At 42.8% G+C, this 22,920-nt stretch overlaps 1 protein-coding gene across 1 annotated transcript in view; it reads left to right on the forward strand.

The window, feature by feature from the left end:
* LOC114658475 (signal-regulatory protein beta-2-like) overlaps positions 1 to 22,920 on the forward strand; it is a 49,544-nt gene that overhangs the window by 9,548 nt on the left and 17,076 nt on the right. The window contains exons 2-4 of the mRNA XM_051932474.1: positions 11,497 to 11,835; positions 16,376 to 16,714; positions 21,277 to 21,372. Of these exons, the coding sequence (XP_051788434.1) occupies positions 11,497 to 11,835; positions 16,376 to 16,714; positions 21,277 to 21,372 (774 nt within the window). The remainder of the gene's footprint in view (positions 1 to 11,496; positions 11,836 to 16,375; positions 16,715 to 21,276; positions 21,373 to 22,920) is intronic.

Consider the following 22,920-nt stretch of genomic DNA (forward strand, 5'->3'; position numbering starts at 1 on the left):
CTTCCTCCAATCTCACACCAATATCTCAGATGCATCGAATTTTGTTGCAGCAGCGCAGTTACCAATTTCTTTCGGCACTTCAATGACTTTTAATTAAAACCAGCTTCATATTTTCTTCTGATCGAACACTTCATCGTACGATAAAGGTGTATGATGGTGTGAGATATAAAAAAAACACAAAACAGTGCAAACGTCACTCCAGAATAGTTCAGATATTATCGTGTGGTCACGTAGGCACAATAAATAGGGGAAAAAAAAGGCAGTGTGCTCTGTGGTTATTCTTTCAGGTTGGCATGAGCATATCATAATCTCCTGGACCATTAGCGTCAGTTTTCCACATTTGACTTATACTATCGACATTATAAAATACAGGAAACTATATGATAAAATCAATCACATCCATGGGAGAACTTAAACGCGAGTTTATACGGTAAATACCGGGCAGTTCTTGAAGAAAAACCTGTTTGAGTCTGCCAGAGATTTCAGACTGGGATGACAGTTCATCTTCCTGCAGGACAAGGACCCTCGTCACACTGCTAAAGCTGTCACTGGGAAACATTGAAATGTCTTGGAGTGGTCTCGTCAAAGCTCAAACATCAAGCCAAAGGAGAGTCTGCGGCATGACATGAAGATGGTTGGACACCAATGTAACACACCAAGCTTAAAGGAGTTGGAACCTTGAGGAATGGGCGACAATTCCAATGGCGAAGCTAACCAAGAGACTGGGAGCTCTGCAAAGTATTGAGTTTGGGGTGGGGGTGGGAGGGCAGTGAATATCTATGCCCACCCAGGAATATTTTTTTCGGAATTATTCTTTGTGTCACAACAAAAAAATATTTTGCACTATCAAAATCCGTGTAAGTCAAATGGTATCAACCCTGCAAAAATCCATTTGAATTCCAGGTTGGAGTGCAAGAAAACAGGAAAAACCCTACAAAGCACAGTATGTAGAATTTATATCAATTACTACATTGTGAAGTTCATTTCATAACCAGAAGGAGAAACTTTGAAAATATAGAAAGTGGAGTGTAAATCCAAATGAGGCACAGATCCAATAAGAAGTGAAAATTAAACTTGACTGCAGAATTTATTTTTAACTTGATTTTTGAAGCAGAAGTGAGCCTCAGCACGAGCATCGACCGCTTTCTATTCTCACTGAAATTCAATAAAATTAAACACGTCTGCTGCACTCTGTACACTTTGGCCAGGAAATACAGCTTTTGATTGGGTTTCCGTCCATTTCCTCCCCCCAGTTTAGCAAAGCTTGCTTTGTTTTTAATTTTAGGGCCTTCCACAAATAGACTTATACAAAGACAAAGTCTGCAGCCTACGAGGACATTAATACTTGAATAGCTAGTATGCTCTGCTTGACCACTTAAACCACACTCGGGAAAATTTAAAGTAGGCATCCTCAATCATTGTCTTGGTGGGCCACAGTGGTTGCAAGCTTTTCGTTCCAGCCAGTTTCCTTATTTTGAAGACAGTCCTTGATCATAACCATATGGATTGTTACTTCTTTCATTCAACCAAGACATATCTTAATTAGAAGAAGGGTTGGATAAAAAGGGGGCCCTTGCTGAGAAAGGGAAGCCAGAATGTAGTGACAGCGATGGACTAGCATCCCATCTGGGATGGGTATGGGACCCTTACTCAAGCAGTGGGTCTCCTATTATGGAATATGTTTATTCCCCCATCCGTTAGATGGAAGCATCCCAGAACCTTTCTACCCATGTAGACACCTGTAGGGCATGATGGGAATTATTACAGTCATGAGTGAGCCCTGCTGGGTCCCATGGGTTCTTTCAGGGGGTGCTGCAGGGATTCGTGGTCCATGTTTTTTGGAGCTTCCGTTTGACCCCAAAGTATTCCCAGATCCAACATAAAAGGAGGCCAGGAGGAAGGAAGGAAGGAAGGCAACACTTGTTGGAGGAAGGTGAATGGAAAGATAAGAGAAGGAAGGAAGGAAGGAAGGAAGGAAGGAAGGAAGGAAGGAAGGAAGGAAGGAAGGAAGGAAGGAAGGAAGGAAGGAAGGAAGGAAGGAAGGAGAATTTGATTGTAATTGTGCTTGTGCAACCTTTGTGATGTAATTACCTCTGTTTTGAACCCGTGACCGTATTTGTAATGTCTGTCTCTAGGGTTTGAAGCTCGGTGGCGCCCCCCCCCCCGTCTGTCACATTTCATTGTAGAATTTGCTTTTCTTTGAACAGTATGTTTTTTTGAACCAGAACATATTTGCACTTCACTTTCCTTCTCTTTTCTCCTTAATTTATTTTTAAACATTTTATTAACACGTTGTAAATGGATCCAAATTAGCAAGAGAGCTGGTGGTTTCTTCGCTATTAAATGATGTCTGGGTTAAGAAAATCAGAATCAATTAAATCTTTAATTCCGCTGCTTAAAACTGAAAAGGGTAATTAAAGGTTCCGAATCGCAACAAGTGGGTTAACTAAAAATTAAGCCTAAAAAATGTATTTTGTACATTCTGAAATTCTAGTCGTTAGGACTGTCAGATTTGCCGACTGCCATTTCTGATCTCTTCGCTGGGTCGTGTCATTTTACACGACTGCAATCACTGGCCAGACTGTGTGTCACCTTTCCTAGCACAGTCGCACTCGCCCCCTTTTCATGAGAGCTAATAACGTGCTGCCTGAGGGAGCCAGTGTTGTACGAAGGGTTAACAGCTATGTCACAATCTCTGCCCCTTCTCTCCGTTTCTTTTCCATTCTGTTGTTGTACATAAAGCTCAAGACATCTGACAGACGAGCTTCTCTTCTGTTTGTCAGGTCCGAACCACCTCACGTTCCTTATTCCTTCTTAATTAATTAATTGTTACTTCCAAATGAGCCATCATTGGTTGTCAGCTCCCGTGCATGTAGCGCCTGCCCCTACACCCAAAGACATGCTGGAGGGAGTCAATGGAGGCATCACATTCGGCAACTCACTTTACAGGAGCGTAACACTGACCGACTGCCTCTGACTTGCTAAGACGTTGTGAATGTAGGCCGTGACTGAAAAGCACCGCAGAAGTTAGGTAATGTTGGCGTCACCTTTAGCAGAAAGGAAATGGGTTCTAATCAGGAAATGAAACCCTCCAGGGGGGCCTCTTCTGTAAAGTTTGCGTACACACAAAAAGAATCTCGAAGTGTGCGTACGCAGCTTTCCAAGCAAACGTTGTGATTTATTATTGAAGATGTGACGCCAAAGCTTGCGTAAATTTATGGCAACATGCATGTGTGACTGAGAAATGACGACACCCTCGATCAAGCAGAGCCAAACCAGCTAAATGACGAGCTTTTGTCAAAATGTGACAAGCATACTACACGTGAAAAATGAGTAATAATGTCCTTCTGTGACAAGGTTGGTTCTTAAATGAACATTAATGGAACATCAAAGATCAACCTTTGAGCGGTAAAATTTCCCTGTGGGACGCTGGATAAGGGCCGATTTAATTTGCCTTTCTGACACCGATAAACTAAAAAAGACCCTTTAGATTAGACAAAATTAGATTGGATAAAGATTGTTAATCCCGTGGGGAAACTCAAATACATACAGCAGCAGAAACATAAAAAAACAAGGATAGAAGATCACAGGCCAGATAATACAGCCAATCAATCAATCGATCGATAAATAAATAAATAAATAACAATTAAAGAGTACGTACAGAGGAAGCCTTGAATTACCTGATAGCAGTGGGCAGAAAAGACCCCCCAGAGGCGCTTCTTAGTATACCATTGTGGAATGAGCCTGTGGCTGAAAGTGCTCCAAAAGAGAGCGCCTCCTGGAGGGGATGTTTCATGACAGTGGCCAGTTTTGCCACCATTCTCTTTTCTCTGCCAAACTCTTTCCATTTCTGAATGACTGCTTTAGATAGAACTTTATTTGTCCCCAGGGGGACATTTGGTCCTTTAGGGTTAGGGTTTTGTGGTAATGTATGAGGAAGTCTGGAGTGGCAGAGAAGTATGTAAGAGTGGTTCAGGATATGTACGAGGGAAGTGTGACTGTGGTGAGGTCTGCGGTAGGAGTGACGGAGGTGGGATTACATCAGGGATCGGCTCTGAGCCCTTTCTTATTTTCAATGGTGATGGACAGGCTGACAGACGAGATTAGACAGGAGTCCCTGTGTACTGTGATGTTTGCTGATGACATTGTGATCTGTAGCGATAGTAGGGAGCAGGTTGAGGAGACCCTGGAGAGGTGGAGATATGAGAGGAGAGGAATGAAGGTCAGTAGGAACAAGACAGAATACATGTGTGTAAATGAGAGGGAGGTCAGAGGAATGGTGAAGATGACGGAGTAGAGTTGGCGAAGGTGGATGAGTTTAAATACTTGGGAGCAACAGTACAGATTAATGGGGATTGTGGAAGAGAGGTGAAGAAGAGAGTGCAGGCAGGGTGGAATGGGTGGAGAAGAGTGTCAGGAGTGATTTGTGACAGATGAACATCAGCAAGAGTGAAAGGGAAGGTCTACAGGGCGGTAGTGAGACCAGCTATGTTATATGGGTTGGAGAGGGTGGCACTGAGCAGAAAGCAGGACACAGAGCTGGAGGTGGCAGAGTTAAAGATGCTAAGATTTGCATTGGGGGTGACGAGGATGGACAGGATTAGAAATGAGGACATTAGAGGGTCAGCTCAAGTTGGACTGTTGGGAGACAAAGTCAAAGAGGCGAGATTGCGTTGGCTTGGACATGTGCAGAGGAGAGATGCTGAGTATATAGGGAGAAGGATGTTAATGATAGAGCTGCCAGGCAAGAGAAAAAGAGGAAGGCCTAAGCAAAGCTTTATGGATGTGGTGAGAGAGGACATGCAGGTGATGGGTGTGAAAGAGCAAGATGATGAGGACAGGAAGATATGGAAGAAAGATGATCCACTGTGGCAACCCTTAACAGAAGCCTGCCAAAAGAAGAAGAAGAAAGAATGGTTGGGGTTTAACCGTATATTTGGTGACATGGAAATTTTCTTGTCTCCATCCCTTGACCTGTGCTTTTCATAGATTTGCTTGAAGTGTTCTTTGTCTTCATTGTGATGGACAGGCCACCATACTGATGCACCACAACTTAGGCCTTCTACAAACTGGTGCATTTATATGAGGGTATTTAAAAATTATACGGTAACTCCAACAGACAGAAGCTGACACGATTCAACACTGCTGGCGTCTAAATGTGCAAGATGTAAATGAACAACAGCTGCTAGGGTTTCCTAATATGCAAAAAAAAAAATCAAACGTTCTCATCTCCTGGGGTCCTGGGGGGCAACAGCTGATTCCAGTAGCACTGGCATGCGAGCTAACAGAGTCCCTTTTAATGATCAAAGTCACTTCTGTGACCCCCAGAAAGTCAAAGTCACTTCTGGCTTTCACATGCAAGACCCCAACATGGTCACAGTCACTTCTGTCTTTCAATTGCAAGACCCCCAGATGGTCAAAGTCACTTCTGGCTTACAAATGAAATACCCCAAAATGGTCACAGTCACTTCTGGCTTTCATTTGCAAGACCCCCAGATGGTGAAACTCAATTTTGGCTTTATATGCAAGACACCCAGATGGTCAAAGTCACTTCTGGCTTTCACATGCAAGACCCCAAAATGGTCACTGTTACTTTTGTCATTCATTTGCAAGACCCCCAGATGGCGAAAGTCACTTTTGGCTTTCATATGCAAGGCCCCAAAATGGTCACAGTCACTTCTGTCTTTCAATGGCAAGACCCCCAGATGGTGAAACTCACTTTTGGCTTTATATGCAAGACCCCCAGATGGTCAAAGTCACTTCTGGCTTTCACAAGCAAGACCCCAAAATGGTCACTGTTACTTTTGTCGTTCATTTGCAAGACCCCCAGATGGTGAAAGTCACTTCTAGCTTTCATATACAAGACCCCAAAATGGTCACAGTCACTTCTGTCTTTCATTGGCAAGACCCCCAGATGGTCAAAGTCACTTCTGGCTTTCATATGCAAGGCTCCCCCAAATGGTTAAAGTCACATCTGGCATTCACACCAATGCTGAGAATGTCATTCACACTAAGAAAAACATCTTTTAAGTGTAAAGCTAATTATTCTAAAAATGGAAATAAAAATAAGATCATTAAGACCAAACAGGTCACACCACTACACCTCAAATTACCAACATTTTCCGTTACTCATTATCTACTTGCACAAAAAGTAGAGTTGGCAATGAAATTTTTGAATTTTACTGAACATTTCTACTTCTGCTATGCATTTATCTAAATGAAGCCATAATTCTAATTTAAGTTCATGTATTCATTCTCATAGCACATTTTTGTAGTATGCTGAGATTATTTTGCCAGCATTAAGCACAAGCTGACAGCCAGCAGATTGGACACCAGTACACTCAGAGGTACACACAGGACAAATTTAGAGTCTCTGACCAATACTATCTGTGCATCCTCAAAATATGAGAGAAAAATGTCCATGTAATGGATGACACGCATGTTGGAATTGGCCCTAACCCCTTAACAGGCTGGGAAGGCAGTGCAATGGAGAGATTCGGGGAGGATCCATATCAAAGCTATAAGTTGTTCCAACCTACTAGTTGGCGGCATCCATGGGCTTCGATACCCATTCAGACACCCAACAGGTCAGGTCAGACTGGGTGGTGTGCAGTGGTACAGCGTGTGGCTGCACCCACCACACAACAAAACAGTTCGTGATCCCAGTCCGCAATCCCCGCAGGCAGATGCGCGGTCCAGTCCCACCCTTCAGAAATGACCCTCTATCTGAAGAAGCCAGGTGCTAGGTAGGCATCTCCTTGGCCTGGTCTAGTCACTCGGGTCCTCAATAATGAGCCGGATCACTCTCAGGTAATCGTGCCACATGGCCGTAGTGCCATAACTGACGCCCCTCACAATGCAGGTCATGTGCCTCATTCGGGACTCCTTGAGCAACACAAAGTCAAACCAGCGGGGATTCTTCTAAGAAACACACATGAAGGAGTCCAGTCTTCATCTCAGGTCACTGGATAGTGGCCATGTCTCACAACCATATAGCATTACAGGAAGTCACCAGGACTTGAAAGACTTGGACCTTTGACCATTTCCAGAGATAGCAGGAGCATCACACACCTCTTTTCAGTGACCTCATGACCCCCCCCATCCTCTCCCTATCCATCTACTGACTTCATAGGAAGAGTCACCAGAGACATAAATGTCACCTCCGAGGTAAGCAAACCTCTCGAAGAAATTGACACTCTCTCTGCAGACAGACACACTGATGATGGCTGTGGCTAGATAGATAGATAGATAGATAGATAGATAGATAGATAGATAGATAGATAGATAGATAGATAGATAGATAGATAGATAGATAGATAGATAGATAGATAGATAGATAGATAGATAGATAGATAGATAGATAGATAGAACTTTATTTGTCCCCAGGAGGAAATTTGGCTTCTTACGGAAGCTTATACATAAATAGGTAGATAAATAAACAAACAAACAAACAAATAAACAAACACACATGCTTTGGCCTGACCACACACCAGAATGACTCTAAAGCAAGAAAATTAAAAACAAGAAAACTTTTGCCTTGGTGGTTTCATTACCAGTGAGGCATTATGCAGGCATATTGCTGTTGGTATAAAGGACTCCCATTGGGTTTTTTTGAATAATTAATTGGCTGAAAGTCCTCAGTGTTGGAGTCAGAGAGAGGATGTGCATCATTGTTCATAATGGCACTCAGTTATGTTTTCATTCTCTCCTACAACCTCCAGGTGGTCCAGAGTTTGTCCCATAACTGAGCCTGCCCTTTGAATTAGCTTGGTAATTTGGTGGGCCTCTCATAAAGTGATGTTACCAGCCCAGCAGACAACACTGGACATCACAGAGTTGTAGAAGATGTGAAAGATGTCACCCCCGCATTAAAGGAGCGCCGTCTCCTAAGGAAAAAAAGCCCACTCTGCTCTTTCTTCTCCAGTTCCTCTGTGTTCTGAGACAAGTCCAACCTGTCATTAATTTGGACCATTTGCAGGAGTGGACCACCTCTACATCTACATCTTGAATAGTGAATTAATATGGTGGCTTTTTGGTGTAGCCAAACTCAATGACCAATTCCCGTGTTCTGCTGATGTTAAGATTGAGACAATTCTCTTTGCACTAAGGAACAAAGTTCTCCACATGACTCCTCTCCTGTGTCTCATCCCTCTTATCAATAAGTGCAGAATTATCTGAGAATTTCTGACAGTGATCCGACCTGCTGTTATATTTGTAGTCTGAGGTGTACAGAGTGACAGGTCCGTTCTTGGTGCTGCTCCAGTGTTGCTCACACAGTCTCACAAACTGGTGGTCTGCCTGACAGATAGTCCATCATCAGGACCCCACAGGCTCATCCACCTGCAGATCTCTGAGTTAACCCCCATAACAGGGATGGCTGGATGGTAGTGAAGGCACTGAAGAAATAAAACAACATCCTTCTCACAGTGCTGCCAGTTTTGTCGAGCCTTGTGGAGCAGACAGATAATTGCATCCTCCACTCCAATCTTTGTCTAATAGGCAAACTGCAGTGGTCCAGGTGGTCTACCACAAGCAGACTCCTAAAGTCCAGGACCAGCCCCTCAAGGGTCTTTGTGATGTGAGACAAAAGTGCCACTGGTCTGTAGTCATTAGGTGAAGAGGCGCTTGTCTTCTTTGGATCAGGAACAATGCAGGTTGTTTTCCATAACCTTGGCACTTTATGAAGCCTTAGGGACAAACAGGTAACAGAGGACACCACAAAGTTGGTCAGCATGGACCTTAAGAACTCGAGGATTGACCCCATCTGGTCCCACATCTTTTCCTGTGTGTAGCTTCCTCAGTTGTCTCCTTACTTGCTCTTCAGTTATGGACAGTCCACACTGATGGTTGGAAGTGGACTTGTCACTGGCCATCACATGTGACGTGGTAGGAGTTGTTAATGTAGTCATATTTTTTGTTTTTTTCTGCCTCACTTCATTTGTGACAAAAGCACAGTGAGCTAGATTTTTGCAATTGGAAGGGACTGGGATGTTACTGAACCTTCAGTTCCTTGCTAAGCTTTTATTTTGAAAAGACTGCCAGAGGTAATGTGGACACAGGAAGGACTTTTATGTTGATCCAAGGTGTAACAGGAAGCTCATCATCCTGAGGAAAGTAGAAAAGAAAAAAAAACTGGAAGAAGAAAAAGAAAAGAGGAGATCCACCATCTTGGGGAAACAGGCTGCTAGGATTGGTCTTAAGGATTACAAAATGGTTGTGGAGATCTAGGGGGAATGGAGAATGTTCCCGATAATTAATTTAGTGGATTGTGCTTACTGGACTCTAGAAAAAGAAAAAAAAAAACAACAACCAGCATTTAAGTTAAGATGGTCCACATGGGTTGAGTGAGATCAATCCTTTTTGGAAAGGAAAACAGACTATTCCCTTGTTTGGTGGAAAAGTGAAAAATAGGACAATTGTTTCTTGAGTTTATTCTATACTTATGTATACATAGATATGTATATTCCAGTATCTGTAGTTGTTGATGAGTTAAATCTAAATTCTAAATATATTTTGGTTTTGTCACACCAAAAAAATTAAAGGGGTATAGTTTTTTTTTATTTGGGGAACATTCTAGAATTCAACCTTGGTGTGTTAGTAACTCAACTTGGTGATATCTGATTGTTACACACTATTGATTTTATTGATTATTTCTTAAAAATCCCTATTTTAGCACTGTATTTTGGACACTATGTCCTTGTTTTAATAAAAAAAAACACTATGCATTCTGTACTATAATTTGTTGCTTGTGTCCTCATCCACAGGAGTCTGTGCCCTGTGGGACATCCTAAGGTTTTGCGGTATCCCACCGAGGTTCCTTGATATCATGGCCAGCCTGTACACTGGTACTGTGAGTACTATGCAGAGTGGAGGCAGGACATTTTTCCCAGTTGATTCTGGGGTTCGTTAGCGGTGTGTTCTTCTCCTACTCTGTTCAATGCTTGTATGGACTGGGTGTTGGTCAAGGTCGTGGGGTCCAGCGGCTATGGGACATCTGTTGATGAAGAATGATTCACGGATCTTGACTTTGCTGACGATGCTCTGATCTTTGCAGAGTCAATGGAGGCTCTGATCGGGGCGCTCGAGAGACTGAGTGAGGAGTCTGAGGGTCTAGGCTTGCGAGGGTCCTGATAAAAACCAAGAGCCAGGGCTTTAATGACCTCTTGGACATGGCCATCAGCAGTGTGTCTGTCTGCAGTGAGAGTGTCAACCTTGTCAAGAGGTTTACTTACCTCGGTAGTGACATTCATGTCTCTGGTGACTCTTCCTATGAAGTCAGTAGACGGATTGGGAGAGCATGGGGGGTCATGATGTCACTGGAAAGGGGTGTGTGGCGCTCCCGATATCACTGCAAAAAGACGAAGGTCCAAGTATTTAGAGTCCCGGTGCTTCCTGTCTTGCTATATGGTTGCGAGACATGGACGCTATCCAGTGACCTGAGATGAAGACTTGACTCCTTTGGTACTGTGTCTCTTCAGAGAATCCTTGGGTACCGTTGGTTTAATTTTGTGTTGAATGAGTGGTTGCTCATGGAGTCCCAAATGAGGCACATTACCAGCATTGTGAGGGAGCGTCAGTTATGGCACTACAATCCATGTGGCGCGTTTCACCGAGGGTGATCTACCTCGTAAGATCCTCATTGTTGTGGACCTGAGTGGCTGGACCAGGCCAAGAGGTCGCCCACATAACACCTGGCTGTAGCAGATAGAGGGTCATCTCCGGAGGGTGGGACTGGACTTTGTGTTTGCCTGGGGGGTTGCCAACCGGAATCCCGAGTTGTTTCATCATGTAGTGGGTGCAGCAGACTTGACTTGACTTGTCCTCATATTGCCAAGTCCACCTCGGTTATAACTATCAATGTCCCAGGAAGAGGAAGACGCCCAAGGCTGTGGGCACCCTGGGTATCACACTGGAGCCTATCCTAGGGAATGAAACCTGGAACTCAAGAGATGTTAGACAGTACTACAAACCACTGCATTATTAAAAATAATAATATTATTAATATTTGTTCAATATAATAAAACATTCCTTAGCCCAATTAATCCCACTAGAATTGTTGCAGGAGAGGAAACAGCTAAGGACAGGGTGCCAGTCAATCGCAAGTCTCATTCTTATATAGAATCACACTCATGCCCACACTAAGGCCAGTTTTGCATTTCCAGATGTCCTAATGCACACATCTTTCGGAATATGAGATAAAATCTGGAGAACCTGAAAGAAGCCACCAGAGCAGAGCTAACCACTGGGCAGCCATACCTTCTTTAATTCTTCTTCTTCTTTTTCTTGTTATTGTTGTTGTTGTTGTTGTTGTTGTTCTCTTAAGCTGCTTTTCTTACTGATGGTGCTACCTTGAAACTTTTGAAAGTTTTCTCCATCTAAATACTGTACATTTATGAAAAAATCATCATAATAACAGTTGAAAACGCTGAGCTGCTAACTTAAATAAAAAATGTTTATTCATTTTTTTTCCTTACTGTTTCTCTCTGACATTTAAAGGATTCGAAGTCTTTCAGCCTCAGGGCCAAATGGAAGGTGTGGAGAGTAGCAACGTCACTTTGATCTGCATTGTGTCCAGTGAGACTCCAGTGGGACCACTGAGGTGGTACCGAGGTGCTGGCAGCAAGCGCACACACTTCTACTCAGCAGCCCCCAAAGGAGGAGATACAAATGACCCTCGAGTGACCTGGACAATGGAGAACACACCTGTCAACTACAGCATCACAATAAGAGACCTCAAAGTCAATGACACAGGAGAGTATTACTGTGTAAAATATGCAAAGACAGAGGAGAACAAACCACACACCTCAGGACCGGGGGTCAAACTGACTGTGAAAGGTGGGTGACAAATCATTGCTTTTAAGCAAATGCCTTCATGATATTCAGCCTCTGACATATGGTAGGATACACAGTGCCCTCCATAATGTCTGGGACAAAGACCCATTTTTTCATTGATTTCTCCCTCTGCTCCACTGTTTAAAAGTACAAATTAAACAATTCCTCAATCCTCAGCCTAAATCATGACTTTGGGGTGCCCACCCGTCCATCCCTGTCTACTTCAAATGAAAAGGAAAGCAAGCACACAATGGTGTAGAAAGTACAACAAATGACAACCTCCTGATAAGCTGGAGGGTACAGTGATGGAGTGATCTCAAGTCATACAGGAGCGCCGCCTGTCTCGGGTCACTCGGTCGTGCAGTGACACTCTCCTTCCGGGTGGTCTTGCTTTTATGGCCCAGGGACTGGAAGGGGCAGAGCCAGTTGCCCTCACTGCATGCTTTCTTGGTACTGTGAAACAAAAGGAGGACAACACAGTTACCATCAGCACCCCCTCTTGTCCCGGGGTGGAGCAACATACCTGGGAGGACATTTGGAGGGTGACACTCTGATGCACATGCATGACACTTCTATAAAACTTAAGAAAAGACCCTCTCAATCTAAAAGCAAGGTATACTCTTTAGGACTTAGAGTATTCATTGCTTCAGTAGCTTTCTCAACTACTATTTCAGCTTCTTTTTTTCCACCCACGTGAAGAGAACACACTAGCTAATATTAAAGGGTTGAGGGTCCAAAATGCAGACACCTCGTTACTGCTGCTGGATTGAAACAACGGTGCTGAGGGTAACACCAGTGTGGCATACACAGCTTTTAACAATGGGCCCCCCCATAGATTAAAGTGCCAGCGACAGAGCTATGTTGGAGTGAGGCTCTCTGTTGCTCTTCTTGATTGTTGCCTTCCTGGCTGAAGAGGAAAAGACCAAGAGGGAGGCTGACGTGTAACTTCAATGTCTTTCTCTTATGCCCCCTGAAAATTATACCCTGTAATGTTTGTCGTTTTCTCAAACATCAGATACCCAAGTTCAAAAAGTTTGCTTAATCGATCGACCCTTGCCTGTCCCTTTTAAGCTTCAATGTCTTTCCTCTGGTCCCCCGTAAAACAGTCCCTGTAAAGTCTGCGAAATCCTAATGCGTAAAACACTCACATTTGTCTAACGGATCAATCCTTCCGTGTCACAATGAAGCTGTGGTGTAACTTCAACTTCCCCTGTAAATCAGACCCTCAAACATCTGCGACATACTCACGCATTTGACACCCAAAGGAAGACTCTTTGTCCCAATCGACTGGCCCTCACCTGTCTTGAAATAAAGATTTCACTGATTGTCATCTTCTGCCACTGATAAAATAAAAAAATATATAAAATTGGCAGTGTCACACTCTTTTTTGCATAAAAAGATGTTCTTCTTGGTCCTAAAACCTGCAGCACCTCCTCCTGGCTTTAACCACAAATATTACATTTCACAGAATATGTGAAGGAACTGTGTCATTTATTGGGACATTTTGCTTAAAATACATTTTTTTTCTGCTACTCTATTGTGGATTTTTAGAGATTTGTTACATTAGGAGATGTTAATACTGTTAGGTATTTGTTCAAAGTTATATGTTTTTAACATTTTATTGTGGCTTTTGTTAATTATGAGGTGTTCATTTTCATGTGTAAATGTTATTTTTGTTGATTTTATATGTGATTTTGTACTTGTGTATTGTCCCTTTAAATGTACTTTTGTTTCTTTGTGGATGGAGCCCCCAGGTGGTGGGGCCCACCTGATGTCACTACTCCCAAATCTTCCCTCAGGCTAATTAAACTGGCTAAGAAGGCTCGGGTGTTGGGAATCATTCATTTGTAGGAGTTTCTATGAGTAGTGTGTTATCTGTGTTGGATCTTCCAGTTTTCTTGATTTATTCTGCACTGTTTTTAAAGGATTCTGATTTTGGGTTTCATTTTGGGACCCGTTTGGAACTCCATTCTGCCACTCTTTGCTCTTTTGAAATTTGGTTTGTATTTTTCTTTTTTTTTGCAAAATAAATACTTTACTCCTTCATCTGCCACTTAATACTTTCAGTTATCCCTCCTTTTGTAGGTTGTTTTGATTATACACTGCCTGGCCAAAAAAAAAAGTCGCCACTTGGATTTAACAAAGCAAATAGGTACGAGCCTCCTATTGGATAATTACTGCATGGGCGATTATCTTTCAGCTGGCAACAAGTTATTCAACCCCAACTGGTGCAATGAGTTGCTTCTCATTTCTTAAACAACCATGTCGAAAGACACATCTCGTGGTCGTGGAAAAGATGTTAGTCTGTTTGAGAAGGGTCAAATCATTGGCATGCATCAAGCAGAGAAAACTACTAAAATTGAGTTAAGAACTGTCCAACGCATTATGAAAAACTGGAAGGATAGTGGAGACCCATCGTCTTCGAGGAAGAAATGTGGCCGGAAAAAAAATCCTGAATGATCGTGATCGGTGATCACTTAAACCTTTGGTGAAATCAAATCGAAGAAAAACAACAGTAGAACTCAGGTCTATGTTTAATAGTGAAAGTAAGAGCATTTCCACACGCAGAATGCGAAGGGAACTCAAGGGATTGGGACTGAACAGCTGTGTAGCCGTAAGAAAACCACTAATCAGTGAGGCAAACCGGAAAAAAAGGCTTCAATTTGCTAGGAAGCATAAAGATTGGACTCTGGAGCAATGGAAGAAGGTCATGTGGTCTGATGAGTCCAGATTTACCTTGTTCCAGTGTGATGGGCGCATCAGGGTAAGAAGAGAGGCAGATGAAATGATGCACCCTTCATCAGACTCTACCATCATCAATGCAAGATCTTGGTGAAAAATTAATGCAACACTGGATGGAACTAAATCTTGTGACATTGCAGAAGCTTATCGAAACAATGCCACAGTGAATGTGTGCCGTAATCAAAGCTAAAGGCGGTCCAACGAAATATTAGAGTGTGTGACCTTTGTTTTTGGTGGCGACTTTTTTTTTGGCCAGGCAGTGTATGATTGAAATTTTTATATTTGTTTTTCCAGTGCCCCATTTCTGAAGTCGGCTGAAATCAGCTGAGCAAACCAGGTAGGATTCTAAGACTCAGCACCGAAACTGAACAGACAGAGTGGGGCTGAGGCTTCAAACAAACATATAATAACAAATGAAAAGTCAGTTTTAATACAAATCTAAACTGAACCAATCGAGCAATCGTGATGACAATGTGAATTGGTCATCAGACGTTGACACGGGTAGTGAAACTGATGCATTTAGCAGCAGTGTGCAACCGACCCCACCACGATATGCCGGGCGAATTCACCGTGTGTGGCAAAAAGATAAAACGATTGTGATCAAGTGAAAGGCCTGGAAGGACTTTAGCATCCTAATGTCTTTTCAGAGGACAGCAACTGTCAGAGTTTGTGTCGGGGAAAAGTGGAAGTCATTATGCCTTTCTCTGTGGTAGCCTACAACTACACAAGGGATCCGTCGTTCGTGCGGATCTGGCACTGACAACCAAATGAATAGAAAGAAACCCACTTGTACTGTCCCGATTGCAATGTTGGGGGCTAGACATACTTTTTCAGCTGTATTCCTGCTAATGTTTTGGTATTTCTATGTTTCTGTTACATGTAGTACTAGCATGTTGTACGGTGTTAGCCATTATGGATTGTCACAAATGCGCGCATGGGAGGTGGCTAGAAGGACCAAAAGAAGGTAATTCCACTCCAGGCCATGGGTTGGAGGGGTTCAGTTATCCTTTCTCTTTTATCTCTGCAGACGAGACACGGGAAATTCTGCCTGATTCCAACGATGTAACTTCCATTTCCGGCCCCAGATTATGTCACTAAAAGCCAGTTATCATCCATTTGTACTCTGTTTCTGTTGTTGGGCTCAACCTGTACAATTCTGTGTTACCAAAACTTTGCATTTTGCAGCCTTATTCAAGAATACGGGTGGCAACCCCAAACCTCCTTTTGGTGTCAAGGTTCTATTCATTTCACAAGATGTAATGAGAAGTCAAGTAAAATAACACCTTTTATTGGCTAACTAAAAAGATTACACTAAGCAAGCTATTGAGACAACTTAGGACTCGATGTAATGCTACACGTAATAACATATTCTCCTGATGAAATAGGCTCAGTGTTTTTTGGCTCATTTTTAAAGGGCTGAACAAACTGCTAAAGAGATTAAAGGAGCTGCTTTACCAAAAGCCGAGCCAAGACCAGAGTCAGAGTGGTTATCGAGATCATTCAGACTGATTCCCTAGAGTTCAAAAGGGCATAATATAGAAACAGAAGCAGAGGAAAAGCTTAATAAATAGCACTGGGTAAAACGCAGTATCAAAACACCAAATTAAAGATGCATGAAACACACCTTTCTGGATTAGATCTAAGAGACAATAACCCACTATGTATTAATCCTATAAAAGTATATCAGCAACAAATGCATTCTCCTTGACGCTTTTGTTTTAACAAATGCTTCCTTTTCTGCGGTTCATCTGATGAGTTGGAAACTGAGCGGCGTGACCGTTTTCCATTTGTTCTGTTTCAGAGTTCACCGTCAATCAGTCACAAGGCTCCGTGGATGCAGTAGTGGGAAGTGACGTGACCTTACTGTGCCTTCTGTCCAGTCCGCTTCTAAAAGGACCGGTCAAATGGATGAAGAAAACAAGTAACGGGCAAGAACACATCTACTCTTTATCATCCTCAGGAAGTGAAACAATTGCCCCCCGAGTGACCAGGACAGAAGCGAAATCTACCGTCAACTTCAGCATCACCATTAGGTCTGTTCAGCTTAATGACAGTGGAACGTATTATTGTGAAAAGTACAAAGATGGAGACATGAATACACCCTTCAAAGCGAAAGAAGGGGTCCAACTAAATGTGAAAGGTAAGAGAGAAACATCTCTAGGGCCCCTTGTCCTCAACTTAGGGACACCACGACAGTAACTATTAAAACCAACACCAAGTAAAACACACTTCCTTCGGCATCACTCTGCACAGTAGAATGTAATTATGGCAGATTCAGAAAAGTATCTGAGCCCTTCAATTTCCACACACTTTATTAAGTTGGCCCATTGGGAAGTTTGACTTTTCAAAGGTTGATCTTTGAAGGCTCACAGAACTTAAAAGACATCCTCATTTATGCTTTATTTAAGAATCAACTTTGTCGCCGCTGTTTCTCCTAAAATTACTTCAGATAAACAGCTTTAGACAAAAAAGGAAGCCTGAGATACGACTGAGGCGTAAGGAGTCCAAATGGAGAATCTGGTTTGAAAAGGCAGGGTATACTTTGTAAGATCTCTTTCTAGTCTCGTCTTAATCTCTTTCACAACTTCCTGTTTTTAGTTATTATTGGTCTGATTCCTTTGTCTAGACCAGGGGTGCCCAATGCGTTGATTGCGATCAACCGGTAGATCGGAAAGGTAGTGAAGGTAGATTGCGTTGCATTCAAAAAAAATTTTTTTTTATACGTTAGTCTATCATATATCCTCCCTATGGCATTTGACACTTGATTGACATACAGGGCGGCCAGTCTGAGATCTTTCTTCTAACACACTGTTCATCCCGCAGGCACGATCAAACGCACGAGCTACTGCAAAACTCCGGCTGTGATGTAGTTAGCCATCCAATTTGTATCGACTAAAAAAGGGATTTAAAAAAAAAATTGTTTGGGGAGGGTATGGGCTGGATGAGGAATTGGAAGAGGATTTTTCTTCTCACAATGTCACAATCAAAGTGCATTTGTCTGATCTGTCAATCTATCATTGCTATTCCAAAGAAGGAAAATTGTGGAAAGGCACTTTCGAACTGTTCATAAAAACTATGGAACTGACTTCCTTCCGAAAAGTGATCTGTGAAAGAGAAAGGAGAGGGAACTAAAATCGCAGTTAATCGGACAGCCGTCATTTTTCACTCAGCTGAATTCAAAAGCAAAGGCAGACACACCCGCATCAAAAATTGCAAAACTGTTTCACCTAAAACTCCTCTACAGTGGAGAATGAGATTTTGACACTACAGGGTGACATTCAGCTGAAGTCTGGGGCTCATGGACAGTTTTGGAACTTACTCACAGAGGAAAAGTACCCAAACATGAGGAAATGTGCTACCTCCTTGACTGCATTATTCGGCTCTACTTATTTATACGAAGTCAGCCTTTTCCCACATGAAGATTATTAAATCCAAATACTGTAGTGACCATAAATGTATTGAATTGTTATTGTGCCATAAGGGTTATTCAGTTATGCCAGGTACGACAGCATATATTTTATGTATAAAGTATTAAAGTATACTCAGTACATATATATATATATATATATATACAGTAATCCCTCCTCCATCGTGGGGGTTGCGTTCCAGAGCCACCCGCGAAATAAGAAAATCCGCGAAGTAGAAACCATATGTTTGTTTATATGGTTATTTTTATATTGCATTGCTTGGGTCACAGATTTGCGCAGAAACACAGGAGGTTGTAGAGAGACAGGAACGTTATTCAAACACTGCAAACAAACATTTGTCTCTTTTTCAAAAGTTTAAACTGTGCTCCATGACAAGACAGAGATGACAGTTCTGTCTCACAATTAAAAGAATGCAAACATATCTTCCTCTTCAAAGGAGTGCGCATCAGGAGCAGAGTCTGTCAGAAAGACAGAGGAAAGCAAACAAATCAATAGGGCTGTTTGCTTTTAAGTATGCGAAGCACTGCGGTACAAAGCTGTTGAAGGCGGCAGCTCACACCCCCTCTGTCAGGAGCAGGAAGAGACAGAGAGAGAGAGAGAGAGAAAAACAAACAGTCAAAAATCAATACGTGCCCTTCGAGCTTTTAAGTATGTGAAGCACCGTGCAGCATGTCGCTTCAGGAAGCAGCTGCACAAAAGCTAGCAACGTGAAGATAATCTTTCAGCATTTTTAGATGAGCGTCCTTATCGTCTAGGTGTGCGAACAGCCCCCCTGCTCAATCCCCCTACGTCAGGATCAGAGAAAGTCAGCGCAAGAGAGAGAGAAAAGTACGTTGGGTAGCTTCTCAGCCATCTGCCAATAGCGTCCCTTGTATGAAATCAACTGGGCAAACCAACTGAGGAAGCATGTACCAGAAATTAAAAGACCCACTGTCCTCAGAAATCCGCGAACCAGCAAAAAATCTGCGATATATATTTAAAATGCTTACATATAAAATCCGCGATAGAGTGAAGCCGCGAAAGTCAAAGCGCGATATAGCGAGGGATCACTGTATTCATGGCATTCGTAGTCTGAATCACAATCTGATTGTATGGGTGGTTACCTACCAGGTAACGCTTGTGGTTGGTCAGCAAGTCGGCTAACATCTGCCACGGTGCCCTCTTTCAGTTGTGAGAAGCAGATCGTAGAATGGTTGAAATAGTTTACTGTCAAATAATGCAAAGAGTACGCGACACGTGTTTCGCCCTAATTCTGGGCTCATTAGGCGTACATACTAAAACTATTTCAACCATTCTATGATCTGCTCGCAACTGAAAGAGGGCACCGTGGCGGATGTTAGCCGACTTGCTGACCAACCACAAGCGTTACCTGGTAGGTAACCAACCATACAATCAGATTGTGATTCAGACTACGAATGCCATGAATGTAATTACCCCGATCTACATGTTGTCAAATGAACGAACCACACGCTGTAGCGTTAGATTATAGTTTGCAGGTCAGTGGATTCAGTTCCTAAATTTCATCAATCGTGTATTCAAAATGAAGGCTTAAAATTGTCCAAGTCCAAACATTCACATATCAACGTGCTTCCTTTAAGAGTATTTTATATTTTGAGCGTGCTGCACAATTTCAGCCTTCTTTAAAGGTATAAAGCTGCTGACATTTTGCAACAACGAGATTTTTCGCAAGATGCCCGGGATTGGTTCCTGCCTTGTGCCCTGTGTTGGCTGGGATTGGCTCCAGCAAACCCCCGTGACCCTGTGTTCGGATTCAGCGGGTTGGAAAATGAATGGATGGAAATGACAGCGATTGAGATTGTGAAAATGATTTGGATGTTGTGGACCCTGTAGGCTTTGGGACTCGTGCAGATTGCTGCCCCAAAAGTGTTTCTTCATTACGAGGCGTCCGACTTGTCACGACTCTCAGGGCAGTAGGTCGTTCTGCCACCCACTGACCACAAACAGTCGTTAACCTGTAACAAGTGTGGACGGCGTAAAGAAGCACATCATATTTATGGCACATGTTCTAGGCCTCTCAATCAAATGGAGACTTTTAGTCACATTGCTGGTGAAAATAAAGCAGTTAACAGTTTCTTTACATTTCGGCGAAGTCACTGATGATAATAAAACCCGTTACAGACTGATAAATTTCTTTACATTTTTAACGAGTTCATTGTCCATCCATCCATCCATCCATCCATTTTCCAACCCGCTGAATCCGAACACAGGGTCACGGGGGTCTGCTGGAGCCAATCCCAGCCAACACAGGGCACAAGGCAGGAACCAATCCCAGGCAGGGTGCCAACCCACAGCAGGAGTTCATTGTTTATGTTTTATATATCCACAGACCGATACTGCAGAGTCCAGGTCATAAATGTTTTGGCAGTCAAAGTGTGAAGTAGAGTTGTCGATTCGATTAATGTTGATGAATACCATTTCTTAATCCACTATGCTTTACTGTACTGTGTCTCTTTGGAGAGTCCTTGGTTATCACTGGTTTGACTTTGTGTTGCTCACAGAGTCTTGAATAAGGCACATTACCTGCATTGTGAGGGAGCTTCAGTTACGGCACCACAGCCACATGGTGCGATTACTCGAGGGTGATCCTCATTGTTGAGGACCCAAGTGGCTGGATCAGGCCAAAGGGGAGCCTACATAACACCTGGCTGCAGCAGATAGAGGGTCATTTCTGGATGGTGGGACTGGACCGCGTGTCTGCCCTGGGTGTTGCCAACCAGGATCCTGAGCTGTTTCTTTGTGAAGTGGGTGCAGCAACACGCTGTACCAGTGCAGACTCCCCAACCTGACCTGACCTATGCTTTATGGCAGAAGCACAAATAAACAGATTTCTCCTGATGGTAACACTCAAGTAGTTGTAGCAGTTGTTACATCTCAGCATGGGTTCTTCCCCTGGCTCACAGCAGTAGTTGTACATGAGATAAGCAACTTGACCAGTATGGGTGCCATTCATAGGGTCTTTCCTTTATTTATTGTCATGGAAAAACCAAAAGTGGCAAGGAATCACAGGCATCCCAAGTGTAAGAGGAACTTTGACAAGACGAGAGGACACCAGGAACTCCCCTTGTTTCTGAAGCCGTTTCTTGCAATTTGGAGTCACGTGTACAGTATAATGAAATGATAGATCATACTGAAGTAACTTGCTGTACACCCAGGGTGTATATCCTAAGTCGGATCACCCCTGAATTATCCTGAAGATTTCATAAAAATATGTGCTAACTGTACGTCTTCTTAATTGTCTCATTGCAAAACACAGGGTCTCCCATAATTTCTGTCTTCCTGTTGAGCATAGCTGTTGGAGTTCCTGCTGCTGTCTTCCTTATTGGAATCATCCTTTGTGTGGTGTGTAAAGGTAAGCAATTCCATGTCACGCACAGATGTAACAATTTCTATAGTACTGAAATGAAAGCAGAACAAGTAGGTGATATCTGAAAGAACTTTATGAGTAAAGGGTCCTTTATTGTTCACCTCAGGACTGTAAAGAAGTAATGAAGAGTGGTAACCGTGTGGAGTACAAGTTCAAGTCAGGCACTTGTGAGGTGTTTTGTCTTACACACCTACACGCGCACGCACACACACACACACACACACACACACACACCATGAGCCATCTCAGTTTGCAGATTTGCACTGTGGTAACAGTCAGTGGTCAGCCGCAAACCCTTGACATCTGGATTACAACCGCTCTGAGAACCAGGATTTTATTAGGCCAAGATAAAGAAGACTTCTCCATCTTGGATTGAGTGGGAGCAGGCAGTGTTTACGGAACAATGTGAGCGGAGCACTTCCTGGTGATGTCAGCTGAGCTCTCACTCAGCTCCCATAGTCCTTTGCAGCACTTATGCAATATATATATATTTATTTAAATATACTAGCCATCCCTCACAGCTCCGCCTGCATATTAGCGAAACAGGACAAACTTTAAAAATCAATAAACAAAATGGTATCGCTAGCTAAGCGGAGGCAGCGTACACTCCAACATGTGGCCAGAGGTAGACTGACTCCCCACTCCTGACGTCACGCTTCCCCCTCCCCTCATCCTGCAGCCTCTGTCTCAGATCAGCGAGAATATATCACTCCTGCAAGCGAACTATGATACTTAGCGTGATGAGAGAGGTCACAAAATCAACCGGAATGTTCAAGCAAATTATAGAAAAAAACCCGATATAAATCTGTTAAGTAGTTCTCTCGTGAAAAGCGGACAGACGTACAGACAGATGCTGGATTATATATATATATATATATATATATATATATATATATATATATATATATATATATATATATATATACAGGTGCTGGTCATAAAATTAGAATATCATGACAACGTTGATTTATTTCAGTAATCCCATTCAAAAAGTGAAACTTGTATATTAGATTCATTCATTACACACAGACTGATGTATTTCAAATGTTTATTTCTTTTAATGTTGATGATTATAACTGACAACTAATGAAACTCCTAAATTCAGTATCTCGGAAAATTAGAATATCAATTAAGACCAATGCAAAAAAAGGATTTTTAGAAATGTTGGCCAACTGAAAGGTATGAACATGAAAAGTATGAGAACCGGGTGTGGTGGAAATGCTGAGGTCCAGGGCTCCATAGGCATCGGGGCGCCCCCTGGTGGTGACCACGGGCCCTTACAGGGCTGAGCTTCAAAGCTCCCTACCCGTTGTGGTTCCCACAGCCACCAGGGCGGTCGCCCCCTCGTGGTCTGGAGGAGGCGTAATCCTTTTGTGAGTCCCGGCTGGGTACCACCCTAGAGAAGAACACCATTACTAGAACTGTTTGGTTGTCCCCTGTACACATGCGCATGATTATATATATCTATTATATAAAAAAAGTTTGGGTCGAGACATGATCATCTTGCAGAGACACTTGGACAACACGCGAGAC

Source organism: Erpetoichthys calabaricus, chromosome 10, assembly GCF_900747795.2.
Source record: "Erpetoichthys calabaricus chromosome 10, fErpCal1.3, whole genome shotgun sequence".
NCBI lineage: Eukaryota > Metazoa > Chordata > Cladistia > Polypteriformes > Polypteridae > Erpetoichthys > Erpetoichthys calabaricus.